Genomic DNA, 18174 nt, shown 5'->3' on the forward strand with positions numbered 1-18174 from the left:
TTGCTCTAAGCCTGAGATACTAAATCCAGAAGGTGCAGGATGCTGAGCCCCCAGATCCATACCATAATAATTCAGTGGCAACATGGCAAGTTTTAGTGACATAATTTCTTTTCTTTGGGTGGGGGGGACAATTAGTTGAAAAACACATATTATAATTTAACTATTTTATGGTTTTTTTAAACCACGCATTTTTTCCCCTTAAATGTTCCAGTGATGTACAGCACCTGCCCCATGTGATCCTCAGAGACAAAATAATAGGGAAAAAAATGTTCAGCTTCTGACTAAAAGGAATAATGCAGATTTTAACACTGTTTTATGTGCAGGTAAATTTTTGGAAACTACCCACAAAAGGTTGCTCAGCACTGGGCAACACTGACTTAGCATGTTGTGTGACTACAGTGATTCTGGGTAATTTAAGAAAAAACACTAAAATAAACAATGATTCAGCACAACAGGTAAACACAGCCACAGAATGTGGGGAACTGATTATTAAGTCTAACTCCAGAAAGGCATTCTGGAGTTAGACTTGTCAAGTGCTCTTGACAACCAGCTCAAGAATTCTATCCTTAGTCTCTGGTTTTCTTCTTTTCTACGGATTCCAATTACAGTAGCCTTAAAGAATTTACTTCTTTTTAGACCAGAGAATGTTGTGCAGGATTCTATGGTCCACAGTGTGAACCGTGTCCAGGATTATCTGGAAATACATGTTTTGGCAATGGAATTTGCTTTGATGGCGTCAATGGCACGGGGTCTTGCCAGTGTGAAGCAGGATTCCAGGGAGTGGCTTGTGATCGATGTACTGAAGGCAAATATGGCACCAGCTGTGATCAAGGTACTTCTGGTTTCAGAATCATTTATCTTGCTAAGTTTTCCAAGTAATTGTCGGGGAGTCATAGTGACAGACATAACAAATTATTCTACCCCAATCCTTTTTTTGTTTGTTTGTTTCTTGTGGACCACAGTGAAATTCAGAGGGATTTCCTTGGAGAGCAATTTAGTAGGATCCAAGTGACTGAAGTGTTATCAATGAATAATCAAAAGTTTTAACAACCTTTTATTTAATTTTATGTTCTAATGTGTTACATTTTACTACTGTGTTTTTCACAGACTGCCTACTCAGCTTACCATTAAATTCAATTCATACATGATAAAAGTAGAAATCTTTAATGGAGTGCAGTGTGCAGTACAGTAAAAAAGTTGCAAATGGAAGTTCCTGCACTTTCTCCAAGTTAAACAGCCCAATGAACTCAATTCCCTCCCCTCCTTCGGTATGCAGCCCCCCTTCTCGTGCCAGTTCGTTCAGTTCTGTGCAGATGTCTCCAATGGCCCGGCAGCTTGATCTTGGATGCCAGAGATAGCCCAAACAAGATGCTTTCACACTCCTGGCTTGCCCCCTCCCACTTCTACCGACTCGCAAGTCTGGACATGTGTCGACTTCATTCATGCATGCAAGTCTGATCAGATGTTCAAGGAGCGTTTGATCTGGGAGCATGACAGATACGTATTTCTGAGTAAAGGTATCATTCATGGCCCATATACTTCCCAACTGCATATATTCTTTGATTTCCCAGCAAATCAAACTGTACACTTAGAAGTCAGATCACTGAACCCCTTATTTTCCCTTTGGTAAGTAGATTCAGTGCACTTTTATACTCATGGAAGAATCATTCAACAAAAGATTCAACAATCATTCAACAAATGATTCAACAATCATTCAACAAATCTGAAGATCCACTCTGCCATTTGTATTAGATGTTGACCAACTGCATGTAAAATAGCCTGCTGGATCACAGTGATTTCCATGAGGCAACCAGCTACAATTCTTCAGAGTTCAGTCCAGGGTTTGAAAGGAAAGAAACAGCACCATTGCTCACACCATGTTGTGTGTGCTACACTTGTAATATTATAGCTTAGGCATTTTTTTAGCAAATGTAGACTAAGATATAACTCAAGCAACTGCAAAACATACATAAACTATAATGGTAAAAGCTAGAAGAGATTAAGGGAGAACTGATCATATGCTAGTCATTACTACTGTTTTAGGAGCAATTCACATTTAAAATCACCCTTTTGCTTTTAGATTGTCCCTGCATCCATGGGAAATGCAGCAGTGGTATTAAAGGAGACGGCAGCTGTGAATGTGTTGTGGGTTGGAGAGGTGTCAAATGTGACAGTGGTAAGTGTGACTACTGCATCCTGTTTCAGAGTTAAAAGCAGTAATGGTGTCATCTGCAGCTCTGGGCAGGCCTTCTCTCTTTCAAAGAGAATTCATTCTCTGAACAATATGCAGGACCCAGACACACATGTTTTGCTGCCAAAGGTCAAGGACAAAATAGCCCTCTTGTGTTCCATCAACAGAAAGTGACTGGTCTAAATTTACTGTAACAAGGCATTTGAGGCAGAAGGCTAGGTTGAGAAGCCAATACTCAGTTCTGCCATCTAAAGAGGAAAACATCTGGGGAAGGTTCAAGAGAAACAACATGAATTTGTTTCTTGGTTTTCCTGTGTCTGCTTTCCTGTGTCTGCTGCCTGGCTTTTTTCTTTCTTTTCTTCCCTTTTTTTTGCTTCAAAAATGAACACATACATGGAGAAAGCTGCTGTTTTTGTTATAAATTCTGAATAGTTCCCAAGAGTGAGCTTAGTTCTAACAGCAAAAAGGTGGTATTTGAGTTTTATTCAGAGTATGTGTAGGAATGAAGAAGCATTTAAACACGTGACTTGCCATTTCAAATCTCAAGTGATATAGTCCAAGAAAATCTGTGCATTCCGCTTAGCTCTATGTGCAGATTTTCAGCTCAACAAAATAAAGGGGAGAAAGGAGAGGATCTCAGTCTCAGACTGTAGAATACTGTATTGACTAACAAAAACATTTTTTCTCTTCCCCAGCAATCAAAGATGATAAGTGCAACAATACCTGCCACACCAGTGCCAAGTATGTATTGCATCAAATTAGCTAATAAGAATTAGACTGAATTTTCACCATCCTATACCTGACTCTGAGCCTAACCCTAATTTTTATTTATTATTATTTATTTATTAATCAAATTTATTACTGCCCATCTCCCAAAAGGGACTCTAATATTTCCCCTAGGTATAAATTTTAATTTGAAGTAATTTAAAGTAAGAGCCAGTTTGGTGTAGTGGTTAGATGTAATGGAACATGAGAATGGTCTTGGAAGACGGGGGGAAGAGATGCTGCCTAGGGATAAAACAGGGAGGAGCCCACAACTGAGTAATGGGAAGAGAAAGAAACTTAGAAAGGACCCTCCCTAAGGATCAAGCAGTAAATAGGGACAACGGGAGATTTGTACTTTCAGACTTGCAAGATTCTGTTAATGTAGCCTTACAATGAAGGAGAATTAGTTCATCTAGTTGTGTTTCTTGTCTGGTTTAACTGGGAGGGCTGACATCAAGGTATCAGGCTCGAAACTGGGAGATGGTGAGTTCTAGTCCCACCTTAGGCACGAAGCCATTTGGGTGACCTTGGGCCAGTCACTCTCTCTCAGCCCTAGGAAGTGGGCAATGGCAAACCACTTCTGAAGAACCTTGCCTAGAAAACTGCAGGGACTGATCCAGGCAGATGCCAGGAGTCAGAAACTGTCTTGGGAAAAAAAAACAGAAATAAAAGGGGGAGGGAAGAGAAAGCTCTCGTGACAATAGGCAGTAACTAGGTTGGGGTGGGTGGGCATAGTTATTAGTTAATTATTGAAATAATAGTGTCCTTTTGGAGATTGTTAGTTCCTGTGGACTGAGCAAAATTGGTATGGTGGTTAGCATAGCTTATAGGTGTCAAAGTAGTGACATAGCTGGTATTCTGTTAAATAGGAAACTTCCAGTCATTGCTTGCTTGCCTTAGCTTTTTACAAATACTCTCTTATTATAAATTACATGATTTATTTGGCTATTGTCTTGAGTATTCATTTCATGTGTCTGGTAATGCCGCTTTCTACAACTTGCTGCCCTATAGACATGTTGGATTACAACTCCCATAATCCACCCGTTTTTGCCATCTATAGATTACTAGGCAGTAGGAGGTTGCAGTAAGTGATCAAGAAGTCCAGTTTTTATAACCTTTTGAAAGACTGATTTTAAAAAAAAAAGCATCTCTGAAAGAATGGTTTCTGCATTGCCTTGCCTGTTTAAGAAGAACATATAAAAATTAAAATAAGATCCCGAATTGCAATTTATGTAAGAATGATTGTAAATAGGCTGAAGGCTTTCTTCAGGTGCTTCAGGTGCTTCTCAGCTTTGTTGGACAACAGCTTCCGTATTTCCCAACTACAGGCCATGCTGTCTGAGGTTGATGGGAAATGTAGCCCAAACCAGATGGAAACCATTAGATGCCCAGCCATTGCTCTACTGTCCAAATGACTGAAGTGGCATAAATCATCCATAACAAAATGAGTAACATAATAACATCAGGGGAATATTTTCCTGTTGAGGATTGCAATCCCTCTTGGGTATTAAGCCAGTGGCTGCATTTTAGAATGAGCTGGGTCAAATGCAACATTAACCAATGAAGTCCCTCACCTCCACCACCACCCACACCCCGACCCCCACTTTTATTTTGTCCTGAACATGTCCATAAGATATGCTAAATCTGTCTTGCTGGAGCATCCACTATTCCTCTGGTTGGTTGTTGATTTCAGTTCCAACCAGTAATGGCAATTCTTCAGATTTGGAAAGGACACTTTACCATAGAAAAGTAATCAAATATGGCAATGAGCTGTGTGGGATGGTGATGTATTAATGTTAAATGCGTCATGTAAATTCTTTTTTTTTCTCCTTCCCCTTCTCTCCCACCTCTCCGTGCCTTCCTTTTCTCCCCATCCAGCAGGTGATTATCAGGCACAAGAGAGTGACACTTGCAAATTACTTTTGAAATTAGACCAACAGCCAAATGTTTCTCATGCTGCAGGCTGAATATGTACAGTGTGCAGACAACTGCTTTTAATCAAGAAAGCATTTTCCATTTGCACATTTGATGTTTAATTAGATATACACCTCTTCTTTTTAGCATATGTAGTAGACTTTTATTATGGCCCTACTCAATGAAGTGAATTTATCTGACGCCAATGAACAGATTTTCCAAGCATGCCATTCCTTTTTTATCCATTGCAAGCTGTAATCTGTCTTGATTTTCTATTTTAGCTGCTTTCTCAATCCTGTTGGTCCGGCATATTGCAAATGTGCAGCTGGGTTTAAAGGGAACGGTACATATTGTACAGGTAAGTGGGATTCATTCTGCTTAAGAGTTCATGTGATCTAGGCCTGACATTCACAAAAAGCTGATATAGCAGGAGATGGAATTAGTATATTATAATGAGTTACTTTAAAAACTAATTTCTGATTTTTTTTTTAAAGATAAGCTTTAAAAAAATACTGATTTACTAACATTCAACCAAAGAAAACTCTGAATAGCTAGTAGATGCTGGAGAATGTTTCCTCTCTGACAATTAATTGTGAATCATTAGAAGTCCGGCACGTGGTCTGGAGAAGAGGGCAGGCAGAAAGCAGGCGATTTTTGAAATCAAAACCTTACTTTGTGGTCAGTAGCAGACCTTTCAGGACCCTGGACAGATCTCAGGAAGCAAGTACATTATCCAGCGAAACCTGAAACATTTTATGGTTCTTGTATTCCTCTCAGATTCTCTTTCACTAAGCAAGAAAAAAAATAGAAAGTTATTCCTTGAGTTGAGTCAATTTTTGATTACATTATCTTAGCAACATGGTATTTAGCCCTGGGATTTCAAGGTTGTCTCACATCCGAGTACTGATCAAGTTGAACCTACATATATTTTTTCAAGATCAGCCTAGGTCAACTAGATATTTCCACGTGCTAAAAAGTTCAAGAGTGCAGAGCCTTAATGGGGTTTAGACTATAGAGATCTATATGGAGTATGAAGCTCATGGAAGTAAGCATGTTATCCCTTGCTAGATATAAATTAAGGGGCTACAGTCTTTGGTCTTGGGTTGGTTCCTTTGGTATCTCAGGTTCACATTTGGCACTGAAGGCCCATACCATCTTCATTTCCACTGTCTTCTCAGCCTGTATATCTATATCACTGCAGGACTCCAATAATGCAGTGAGGTAATTTGATGGTAGGTCTTCTCTTCTTCTCACAAAGACTGAAATACATCACACAAAAGAAAGTGCTATTACATGGTAGGATTGTTGGTCTGGAAAAATTTCTAATCGGTTTAAATATATTTGGTAGCATAATGAAATCACTGGATGCCAGACATATCCAAATAGGCACAGAAATTATGTTCTGCTCCATTCTCTCTACCTTGGATAAAGTACCTATGGGATATGTGCAACATGATTGGGAAAAGTATAATCTCTGCAATGATGGTCTTTTTTCTTTAGTTTTTGTAGTAGCTGTGCATTTTGAAAACAAGCAAGTAGCACATCAGTAGAGAAAACCACAGACATTCTTACAGAGTAGCCAACCCTACATCATATTTCCTGCTTGTAGCTAATTCATCATGCTCGGACTTTGTGTCTTAAAAATCTCTTATTCTTCATCCACACAGCTTGTAGCAACTCCCTTGCCCACCCAGAGAGATCACCTCTCACACCTCTCAATAAACTTGTCCTTTGAGAAATCTCCTGCCAGTTAGTTTTCCTATAAAGATAACATCCCACAATTTCTGGGTTATCCTGATTGGCAAAGAAATGGTCAGCCAGTCTGCAGCAACTGTATACCTGTATTTTAAGTACTGTATACACATAAGGAACAAAATAAGTTGTTCACTTTTATATAACACAGATACAGTATGCTTGCTATGAAGACATTTTTCTGTAAAATTAAATTTAAATTTGACCTATTTAAATTTGCTACTGAAACTAAAAGTATTCAAGTGGTGCAAGGAATGCAGCATAACTTCAATTCTGCATGCTTTTCCAGTTATTAATGCATGTGAGAACAACAATGGAGGTTGCTCTGCCAAAGCAGAATGTAGACGTACCACTCCAGGAAACAGAGTGTGTGTTTGCAGAACAGGTTATTCTGGAGATGGAATTGCCTGCTTTGGTAAGTGCTTGTTTTATGTCTACCATATCTTGCATATTTCCATGACATGAAATTGCTCCAGCTGGTTAACATGACAATGTCTGCCACTCCCTCCCTCCCTTCCTTCCTTCCTTCCTTCCTTTCCTCCCATTTAATCACAATTCACAATTAGCAGCTCTTCTGTAATTAAGCATCTCATTTTAATTAGTGCTAACTGAAGTTGAAACCTATAAGTTAAAGAGACAGCACACACATTCATGTTAATCAGTTGGAATCATATAAGATGTCATGCAAAGTCACTTTTTATCAGTAAATGAGTCATTATAATACGAGATGGGTGGTAACGAAATATGACAAATATGACAAATAAATTTATTGCATATGTTTGCTTATATAGACACATATACATACTGTATGCACATACATACATGCTATTCATGAGGCAGCTGGCAAGATGACAACACAGTGAAGCTCCTTTTCCCAACCTCATATCACTTAGAGCAGCATTTCTCAACCAGGGTTCCATGGCACCTTAGGGTTTCAAGAGAGGTCACTAGGGGTTCCCTGGGAGATCACGATTTATTTTAAAAAGTATTTCAAATTCGGGCAACTTCACATTAAAGAGGTAAGCTTCATTCTTTATTTTCAGTTTAAGAACACTGTTAGTGAATATATACAGGCTTTCACATAAAACAAATATAATAATTTGGTTAACTCCTGGCCTATATTTGAGCCTGAATGTGCAGGGGCTCCCTGAGGCCTGAAAAATATTTCAAGGGTTCTTCCAGGGTCAAAAAGTTGAGAAAGGCTGCCTTAGAGGTATTGGGATGGTAGCTTTCAGAATTCCAAGCAAGATCTAAGAGCTGAAGCACTAATTTGGCTGGGAAAAGCTGCTGTGGGGATAACTAGTTTTCTGAAGAGAATTTTTTTGTGGGGGATGTCTTTAAGTCACTGTTGACTCCTAGCAACTGCCTGGATAAGTCCCTGAAGTTTTCTTGGCAAGATTTCAGAAATGGTTTGCCATTGCCTGCTTCCTAGGGCTGAAAGAGAATAACTAGCCCAAGGTCACCCAATGTTATGGACATTGCTGATGGAGAGAGAGGGGGCCCTCTCCAGGGGGAGAAGTGCACAGATAATTCTGATTCTCTTCACCTTCCTATCAAGAAATCCTGAAGAGAACCAACTTAACTTTCTGAGCTTTTTTAGTAGGAATCACTGATACTTTCTCAGTTTAGCGGGATTCTGTGTTATAGGGCAGAACAATAAACACAAGAGCTAAAGCATCTGATCTCAGCATGGTCCTTAGTCCTATATCCTGACACCCAGTTGGCTTTGTGCCTAAGGTGGGACTAGAACACATGGTCTAGTTTCTAGCTGGGTGCCTTAACCACTATGCCAAACTGGCTCTCAAAGAGAGCATTATCCATTGCTAATATTGCTGCACTGTCTAGGTCTGGGTTGAGATTATCTGCACATTCAGAAAGCACAAATGGTACAGGTCAAACCATTTCACTATTTACATAGTGCCTGGACTGTATCAAAGTGCTCTCATGCAAGTGAAAATTTTATGCATAGGAAAAGCTTACACATCAGAGTAGACCTCAAGAAAGAATGTAGCATGTCCATTACAAATACTGCATTTTATTCTGCATTCATTTCCAAACTAAGAAGGATTTACATAAAGAAGCAGAAATAATCACAATAAACCAGCGCTCATTTAATTTGAGTTTCATGAAAGTTAAAATAATATTAAATGGGTTTTTCCCCTCTTGTTTGATCTCCTAAAGAAATCAACCCCTGCTTGCAGAAGAATGGAGGATGTGATAAAAATGCAGAGTGCACTCACACTGGACCCAACGAGGTAAACAGTATCTTATATTAATCATGCATTACATTGCAGGGGGCAATAGTGGCAAATCACAGGCTGCAGTTTGACAATATAATTATGTGCAGCTGCTCTCAAATGAGTTAGGGCACTTGTCCATTTTGCCTAGTGTCCTTCCTTCTAATTGACAGTGGTTCTCTGGCATTTAAAGCTGAAACCTTATCTGCTTCCTCAGATCTGAGATCTTTTCTAACTGGAAATGCCAGGAACTGAGCCTTGGATCATATTCATCCAAAGGAATGTGATAAATATGATATAAAAAAGATATGGTCTCTGCTGAACTAGGTGGCCTACACAAGCACATAACTAGGAGGTCAGATATAATCTAACCATTTGGAGCCCTGAGTGATTAGACAGGTAGGGAGAAAAACTGGAAACAGGACCACGGAGGCTTGAGGCGTAAAGAGGAGCAAGCAGGAGAGAGTGATCGCTAGCACTGACATGGATCAGGGAATAAAATGGTATCCTGCCCTTTCTCTTAACCTGGATTGTTTCCTTATTCTGACAGGCAGCATGTAACTGTTTAAACGGCTATTCTGGAGATGGGAAAACATGCACATATATCAGTCCCTGCACATTGGTAAGTCTAGCCTTTGACTGGCACTGTCCTTCATATACATCCTTTACTTCTCAGGCAACCATCTCTATTACAAGTCAAGAACTGGCAGCTTCTTTTAACCACCATTACACTGGCTGCATTCACTGGCATATGCGCTGTAAGGAGATGTGAGAACATTTGCTCTAATTTGCTCTAAGATTTGCTAGGATAAGGCCAGGAATTTGATTCCGGGGGTGATGGTACGAAGCTAATGCGACTGAAATTAACTGCCTTTCTTTCTGTCTTTCTGTGTCAAAAAAATCATCCAACAAATTTACTTTTGGGAGTGCCACCGCCATCCCAAATATTTTCATTTTCATTCCTCCCCCCTCATGCTTCTCTTAAGCAAAGCAATGCCACAGGGGGGCACACTATACATTGGAGAAACTTTCCGCAGAAATGTTCTGGTCTTGGGTCCCGCCTACAAGCTGCTTTGTTGTGCTTTCCCCCAGCCCGGGTCTCAGACCTGTATTCCTGTTGCCTCCCCATTTGCTTGAAGGTGGCGGGAAGGAGGGATCCAGCCCTTGTCCTCTCCACCATCTTCACCTCTGCATCCTTCATTTGGCACAGAAGCACAAACAGGGACAATAAAACTTTCATAGTTGCTAATCACAATGTCTAATTATTCCCTCCAGTTTGGAAATAGTTTGGGTTTTACTGAAAAACATAAACAAGAACATTCAAGTCCTTTTTCCAGGATGTGGTCACGAAATCAAGATGGCAGCCACAACAGTGCAATCGAAGCTCCACTTGTTTTTTATAAGTGTTGCATGTGGCCCTCTTGACATTTTTTACCATACCCTGCAGATACTCCTGCTTCCCCAAGGACCTGGCTGGTCCTGAGTGTCTTTTACCTTCACTGCTAGATAAGATAGGATTTGAGTCTGACCCAGTAGACTTCTGCTTTACTTTTTCTTCTTGAAAAGCAAATTGGAGCACCTGCCCATGCGTAAAGATGCTTTCAAGTGGCAAGTTGCCACTCTTACCCACAATTCAACATTTTTGCTTCTTCTTTTTTTTCATCCTGTCATTTCTATTCCTGTATTTCATTGCTGGTCTTTGTATGCATGAGCAACAAAGAACAGGCAAAGCCAATGTATTTACAAGAGTTACTTTCAATCAGCTCTGGTATGGGCATAATCTAAAACTGGTGGGTCTCTTTTGCTTGATTTGAGGGTTGAGCTGCCTTATTTTTGAATCCCAATCTGCAAGAATCCCTTAGTGGTGTCATGAGTAAGGATGGCGAGCAGGGGGCTCCCTTCCAGACTGTTAAGCGCATGCGTAGCACTGAGGAATTGGTGAGCCATTCCAAGAGGCACAGAGTGGGACCGCCTTAACCTGCGGGGTTTATATGGCTGGGTTTTCCCATGTTTGTTCAGTTTGTTAGGATTACTGTTATGTATTACCAATAAAACATTAGAGACCAGATCCCTGTCTCAGAGTGTTTCCTGGAAGTCAAGACAAGTGGTAATCAAAAGTGGGAAGGGACTTATTCCCCCATTTGTATTAATTTTTTTTAATTTTGTTTGTATGGTCTTCATTTTACCAATTGCTTTGGCAACCAGAATTTTATTTAAAAGTCTAAATTATGACATGATTTTTAAACTCTTCCTGTATTCCTCTCATGCTTCATGCAACTTGTCCTTGTTAGAGTTAACATCACAGAAAGCTTTAAGGAAATAGGTTCTCTTTTTCCCATAGCCTATATAGATCTTCCAGTAAAAATGCACTCAGATATCTTCCTTGGTATGATGATACAAAGGTTCTGGTCTCAGAAATACTATTTTTCTGCTTGCAGTTCACATTAGATACCATTCTTTTTCTTCTTCTTAAATTTGGCAGCCAGGTTCTACAAAAGATAAAGAAATACGATGTAGAATAGTGGAAATACTCCAGAATGTAGAAGTTTGTAAAATATGTAACAATTTCCTGCAAGGATGGCTATTCCGCTGGTTTCTAACTGACAATCCTGGGTATAGGTGGGGGTGAAGGAAGGGCTACCAAAGACCATGTGTGTGTCAACATTATCACACAAATGCTGCAACTTTAAGTAAGGACAGCATTTGCATGGTGGCATCAACACATGCCTGTCATCATTTTGGCATGAGTATGTTTGTTGTAGATCCCACTATTGACAATTTTATCATTGTTCATTGCCTTGTCTTGCCTTGAAAGACTTTCCCAGACAATTTGTATAAAATAATTGAAATACAATTACAATATGCACTTTGCATCCCAGATCTGTTTCAGGGGATTATTCTGTTTCAAAAGAACTGTGTTGCATTTACCCAGTATTCCTGCCCAATTGATATTCAAATTTTAAAAAGTCTCCCTTAGCAGTTCTCCATACTTGTTCACTCATCCTCAAGCCCTACGGGGACTCTTCTTGCAGTACCAAAGAGGAACCAAGAAAACCAACAGAGTTGTGGTTTTCATCCCTTCTTCATTACTAATAAAGTATTAATTTCTGTATGTACAGTATGAGAGAGTAACATGCCATTCAAAGCAGTGGAATCTTAAATCAGTTTCATTGTGGCTGGCAGCTCTTCCCCTTGGATTACACCCTGAAAATCGTACTAAAATTCATTTGAGATAAAGTATATGTCAGCTGATGTTGCTTGCTTCCCTCTAATCAGAATAACGGTGGATGTGGAGAAAATGCCATCTGCAATGATACTTTGCAGTCAGGAAGGACCTGCACCTGTAAACCCAACTACATTGGAGATGGGTTTATTTGCAGAGGTAACATCTTCATGGTGAGATATCTTTCTTATTGAAAATTGGTGATCAGTGTTGGTGCTCAGTAGCAGCAGGCCAAATTACACCAGAGTATGGCCTCTGCATTGACAATGGCTACAAGCCCTTAATATAGCAACATATCCCACAGGAAAACACATGAGTTTATTATTTTTTTTAATTTTATCTGACCTTTATTATTTTTGTATAAAAACTCAAGGTTGCAAACATACCTAATACTCGTCCCTCCTCCTCTTTTCCCCATAACAATAATCCTGTGAGGTGAGTTGGGCTGAGAGAGAGGGCCTGGCCCAAGGTCACCCAGCCGGCTTTCATGCCTGAGGCGGGACTAGAACTCTCTGTCTCCTGGTTTCTAGCCCAGAACCTTAACCACTAGACCAAACTTAGAGCCCAAATCTAGAGTTCCAGGGATCCTCTAAATGTGAAATGTTGAGGACAATTGCAAGTCGGCCTGGCATCGATCTATATGGGCAAGTGGAAACCACTGCTGCTAGCTATTTATTCATTCATTCATTCATTCATTTTCAAAAGTATTTTGTAGCCAAAAGACAGGCTGCACATGTTTTAAATTTTTATTGTCCTTTTCTAAAGTAGTCCTCACGCCCATGTTTACGAAATGATAGAAACGTTCAGTTTCGATGTACTTAAATAGTGAAATTGCACACACCTAGGGATGGCAATCAGTTTTGTTAAAATAAAAGTTATAAAGTGTGTAATACAGTAATAGGAGCAGAGAACAGTAATGTTAGCTAAGTACTTCACAACCCTGTACAATAAAGCCATCTAAAAGGCTTCCCTATAAAACCATTATATCCACAGCCTAGCATTTTCTAGCATGGTCACTGATATCTAGCAGCACCATATATGTCTTAAGATAGTTTGACCCATACAGATCTGAACATAACTCAGATCTAACTCTTTCTTACTAAGCTATGGAAATTATTTCTGCAATAGTTTCATATACTTACATTTTTGGTGCTACTGGACAACATCAGAAGCTTCAGCTGGTCCAGAATGTGGCTGCACGGACAGTTACCGGTGCTGTAAAATCAGCCCATGTGACACCTCTGTTACTCGAGCTGCACTGGCTCCCAGTTTGCTTCCGGGTCCAATTCAAGGTGTTGGTTATTACCTTTAAAGCCCTACATGGCGTGGGACCAGGGTACCTGAGGGACCGTCTCATCCCCATAACATCGACCTGCCCCACCCGGTCAGGCAGGGAGGGCATGCTACGGACCCCATCAGCAAAGAAATTTCATCTAGCAGGGTCCAGGAGGCGAGCCTTCCCTGCAGTGGTGCCCGCCCTTTGGAATATTTATTTATTTCTCAGATTTGTCGCCGCCCATCTCCTCCCACCAGAGGGACTCTGGGCAGTTTACAACAAAATACTCAGTAAAACAATAAATATATAAAATACATTATAAAATTACATATTATTAATAATATAAATAAAATTAAAGTCCAGATGGCTGTATCTCACTCAGTCTTCACATGGAAGGGGTGCTTCAAGGCACTAGCCAACCCCAGGCATGACTCCTCTCCTCCCTGCCCCAAGCCAGCTGGCAGAGCCAGGTCTTCAAGTCTCTCCAAAAGGCCAGGAGTGATGGGGCTAGCCTCACCTTCAGGGGCAAGATGTTCCAAAGGGTGGGCACTACTGCAGAGAAGGCCAGCCTCCTGGACCTTGCCAGATGGAATTCTCTTACCGATGGGGTCCTCAGCATGCCCTCTCTGCAAAATCAGATGGGATGGGTAGATGTAACGGGGAAGAGGCGGTCCCTCAGGTAGCCTGCCCCATGCCATGTAGGGCTTTAAAGGTGATAACCAACACCTTGAATTGGACCCGGAAGCAAACTGGCACCCAGTGCAGCTCGCGTAGCAAAGGTGTTATATGCGCCCTTCTAGGAGCGCCACAAATAGCCTGTGCGGCTGCATTTTGGACCAGCTGAAGCTTCTGGATACTCTTCAAGGGTAGCCCCATGTAGAGCACATTGCAGTAGTCATATCTTGCCCCTGGAGTTGAAACGGGTCTCCTCGCTCTCGGACTTACAGAAGAAACTGAAGGCCTGGTTCTGCCACCTTGCTTGGAAAGGGGAGAGCGATAGCTCCACCTGGGGGTGGCTGGCGCCATAGCACCCCTTAGTGATTGTGTTCCATCTCCACTTGGATTTTATATTCATTTTCTATTTATATTTTAGTGGTAAATTACATGGATATGTTTTTAGTATCATTTTATTGTAAACCGCCCAGAGTCCCCCACTGGGGGAGATGGGTGGTGACATAAATTTAATGAATTAAATAAATAAAATAATTTTTTTTTACTATTTTAATATATTTAATGTTATTATTACAGGAACTTTCAAAGAATTTCAATACTACTCGGTTTAATGGACAGCTAATGGTAAGAAAGATATAGGGCAATTCTTCCCAGTGTCTTGAGTTGTACAAGGCATTTTTAAGAGGAATTTTTTTTTCAGATTCAGTAGTGTTCTGGGGGATATAAAAGTGCCTGAAATACATATTGGCTGAAATATGCATTTTGCTTTCCATTATTGTAGGATGCTGGGGTCAGAGACGTTTCAGGATCAGGCCCTTTCACTGTTTTTGTACCAACCAATGAAGCCCTTTTAGCTGAATTAAAAGTAAGTATACAAAAGCATGTTGATGCTAGATGGGACATTCTTAAGGACTTACTGCCTATCTAAACAGCAAATAATTCCAGAGAATGGGCTACTGAATCTCATATCCTTTTGGATAAGAGAACCTTGGAGAAGTATGGAATCTTGCCACATCCATCTTATTCAGAACTGTGCTATAGAATTTAAGTAAATGCAAATAAGTCTTCCAGGAAACAATAATCTCCACTATTTGGATTTGGTTTTATAGACTGAGAAAGGTTGTACCCAGGTCTGTTCTAGCCTCGGTCCACTGTGTTCATTTTACAGTGTTTTTCTAACCCACTTTTCTTTCCCTATGAAACCCAAAAGAATTACCAGGGAGAAAAAAAGAAGCAGGGTCAGAATACCAGCCAATGCAACAACTTGTTACAACAAATACTTCTCCGCTCTTACTGCATCTGCAGAATGCCACCCAACAGCCCTATTTAAAATCACTCAATCCCTTTTGGGGAAGGTGAGTGCAGTGACCCACCTACAGGGCCGTGCAGAGGAGTTTTCGGAGCATCTGCAAGACAAAACCCCTCGGATCCACTCCACATTAGACTCCAAGCGTGAGGCAGGGTCTGTGGAGATACCAAGGGATTGTACTTACCATGTTATCTGAGAACAGTTTGATCCTGTTGGACCCAAGGAAGTGGACAGGATCCTCTGGACAGTAAATGCCACCACTTGCCAATTAGATCCATGTCCCTCCTGGTTGGTGAAAGCAGCTCGGGAGGTGACATGTGGCTGGGTCCAGGCAATGGTTAATACATCCTTGAGGGAAGGGGTGTTTCCAACTGCCTTTAAGGAGGTGCTGGTACAACCCCTCCTCAAGAAACCATCACTGGACCCTACCGTACTGGATAATTTTTGTCCAGTCTCCCACCTCCCCTTTTTGGGGAAAGTGGTTGAGAAAGTGGTGGCATTGCAACTCCAGAAGATTCTGGAGGAAATGGATTATCTAGAACCCTTTCAGTCAGGTTTCAGGCCTGGATATGGGACAGAAACAGCATTGGTTGCACTTATGGATGATCTCTGGTGGGAGCAGGATGGAGGCAGTGCATCCATCCTCGCTCTCCTTGATCTCTCAGCAGCTTTCGATACCATCGACCATGGTATCCTTTTGGGTCGGCTCAGGGAGTTGGGGGTGGGCGGCATAGTTCTGTGCTGGTTCACCTCCTTCCTTTAGGGCCAGTCCCAGTCGGTGGTGATAGGGGGGGAGAGATCCGACCTCCAACCCCTCCTTTGTGGGGTGCCACAGGGTTCGGTTCTCTCTCCTTTCCTATTCAATGTCTACATGAAACCGCTGGGTGAGATCATCCATCACCACTGGATGAGGTATCATCAATATGCTGATGATACTCAATTGTATATCTCCATCCCAAGTGAGGTAAGTGATGCTGTGACTGCCCTCTCTCGGTGCCTGGGGGCTGTAGGGGTCTGGATGGGGAACAACAGCCTTCGGCTGAACCGTGGTAAGGCGGAGTGGTTGTGGGTTAAGGGTTCCTCCGTATCCAGGACATTGTCATCTTTAGTTCTGGATGGGGTTGCACTGCCCCAGACAGACCTGGTATGTAACCTGGGGGTCCTCATGGACTCACGGCTCCTGCTCGAAGAGCAGGTGGCAGCCATGGCCGGAAGGGCCTTTGCACAGCTTCGTGTTGTGCGCCAGTTACACCCTTTCCTGGATCGGGAAGCCCTTCAGACAGTCACTCATGCCCTTGTTATCTCCCATATAGACTACTGCAATGCGCTCTACATGGGGCTATCCTTGAAGAGTATCCAGAAGCTTCAGCTGGTCCAGAATGCAGCTGCGCGGGCTATTTTTGGCACCCCTAGAAGGGCGCCCATAACACCTTTGCTACGTGAGCTGCATTGGATACCAGTTTGCTTCCGGGTTCAATTCAAGGTGTTGGTTATCACCTTTAAAGCCCTACATGGCATGGGACCAGGTTACCTGAGGGACTGCCTCTTCCCCATATCATCTGCCCGTCCCACCCGATCATGCAGAAGGGCATGCTACGGACCCCGTTGATAAGAGAATTCCATCTGGCAGGGTCCAGGAGGCAGGCCTTCTCTGCAGTAGTGCCCACCCTTTGGAACATCTTGCCCCTGGAGGTGAGATTAGCCCCATCACTCCTAGCCTTCCGGAGGAAGTTGAAGACCTGGCTCTGCCACCGGGCTTGGGGCAGGGAGGAGAATAATCATACTTGGGGTTGGCTAGTGCTTTGAAGAGCCCCTCCTACATAATGACTGAAGGAGATCACAGCCATCTGGATTTTATGAGCTGGGGTAGCTGAGAAATTGTTTTAGAGGGATTTTATTTGAATTTTATTGTATATTTATTGTTCTGTATTGTAAACCGCCCAGAGTCCCTCCGGTCAGAGGAGATGGGTGGTGACAAATTTGATAAATAAATAAATAAACTAAGACTGAGGCAGTCAGTACCTTTTATAAATAAGCAAACATAGCAAATAAATAGAAATCAGTTTAAGAGTCATGCTCCTAAATATTAAAATATTAAGCTATACTGTGTACCTAAGTTTGGCACGAATGAATCAATAGCAATTCACAATCATATAATGGCAAATCTAAAATATAATGCTTCATTTTTTGCTTTCCCCCACTTCAATATATCATTTTTGAAAAATTATTTTTCAAGGTAGGCGATTGGGTTTCCAAAGGTGTGATGCCCCAGATTCTTCGTTATCATATTATATCCTGTACAGGATTGCTGTATAATGATCTGACTTCAGATAAAACTGTCATCACTCTCCAAGGAGATCCACTCAAGACCACATTTGCACAGGTAACCAACCCTCATCCACCGGGCATATAACTACGCCTTCATTGGTATTCCCAGAAAAGAGATACAATACTGTTAGTGATCACTGAAATCACCACATGTAAGATGAGAATCTGGAAATTATGGTTCACTGATTGCAGATGCCCACAGAAATATTATGAAAGCTTTGAAAGAGAAAAGCATCTGGATCCTTTCTGGATAGAATTCTACAGCTTTTGATCTGCTAAGTCTTCTGAAATACCTGAGTCTGTATAATTCTAATATTAAAATGCTGGACCATGGCCCCACTCTCTTACCTTGGCTTTGGAAGTATCATATGTCTTGGAAGAAGACACTTCCTTGAATGAATATGATGTTAAGTTGCCTCTTCTGAGGAGTCATAATTCATAGATCTCTTCTCAGAGCTTGTACCTTCAATCAGTGTTTACACTTTAGATGCAAGAATAGCTCCTGTG

The 18174-nt window shown here is 41.4% G+C and overlaps 1 protein-coding gene across 1 annotated transcript in view; it reads left to right on the top strand.

Annotated features, from left to right (window-relative positions):
- The window catches only part of STAB2 (stabilin 2), a 75292-nt gene that overhangs the window by 29363 nt on the left and 27755 nt on the right, over positions 1–18174 (top strand). Inside the window, exons 27-37 of the mRNA XM_063308724.1 lie at positions 637–832; positions 2081–2176; positions 2887–2932; positions 5152–5228; positions 6912–7037; positions 8804–8877; positions 9410–9481; positions 12136–12255; positions 14607–14654; positions 14812–14895; positions 17576–17722. Coding sequence (XP_063164794.1) covers positions 637–832; positions 2081–2176; positions 2887–2932; positions 5152–5228; positions 6912–7037; positions 8804–8877; positions 9410–9481; positions 12136–12255; positions 14607–14654; positions 14812–14895; positions 17576–17722 — 1086 coding nt within the window. The remainder of the gene's footprint in view (positions 1–636; positions 833–2080; positions 2177–2886; positions 2933–5151; positions 5229–6911; positions 7038–8803; positions 8878–9409; positions 9482–12135; positions 12256–14606; positions 14655–14811; positions 14896–17575; positions 17723–18174) is intronic.

This window comes from Candoia aspera, chromosome 7 (genome assembly GCF_035149785.1).
Source record: "Candoia aspera isolate rCanAsp1 chromosome 7, rCanAsp1.hap2, whole genome shotgun sequence".
NCBI lineage: Eukaryota > Metazoa > Chordata > Lepidosauria > Squamata > Boidae > Candoia > Candoia aspera.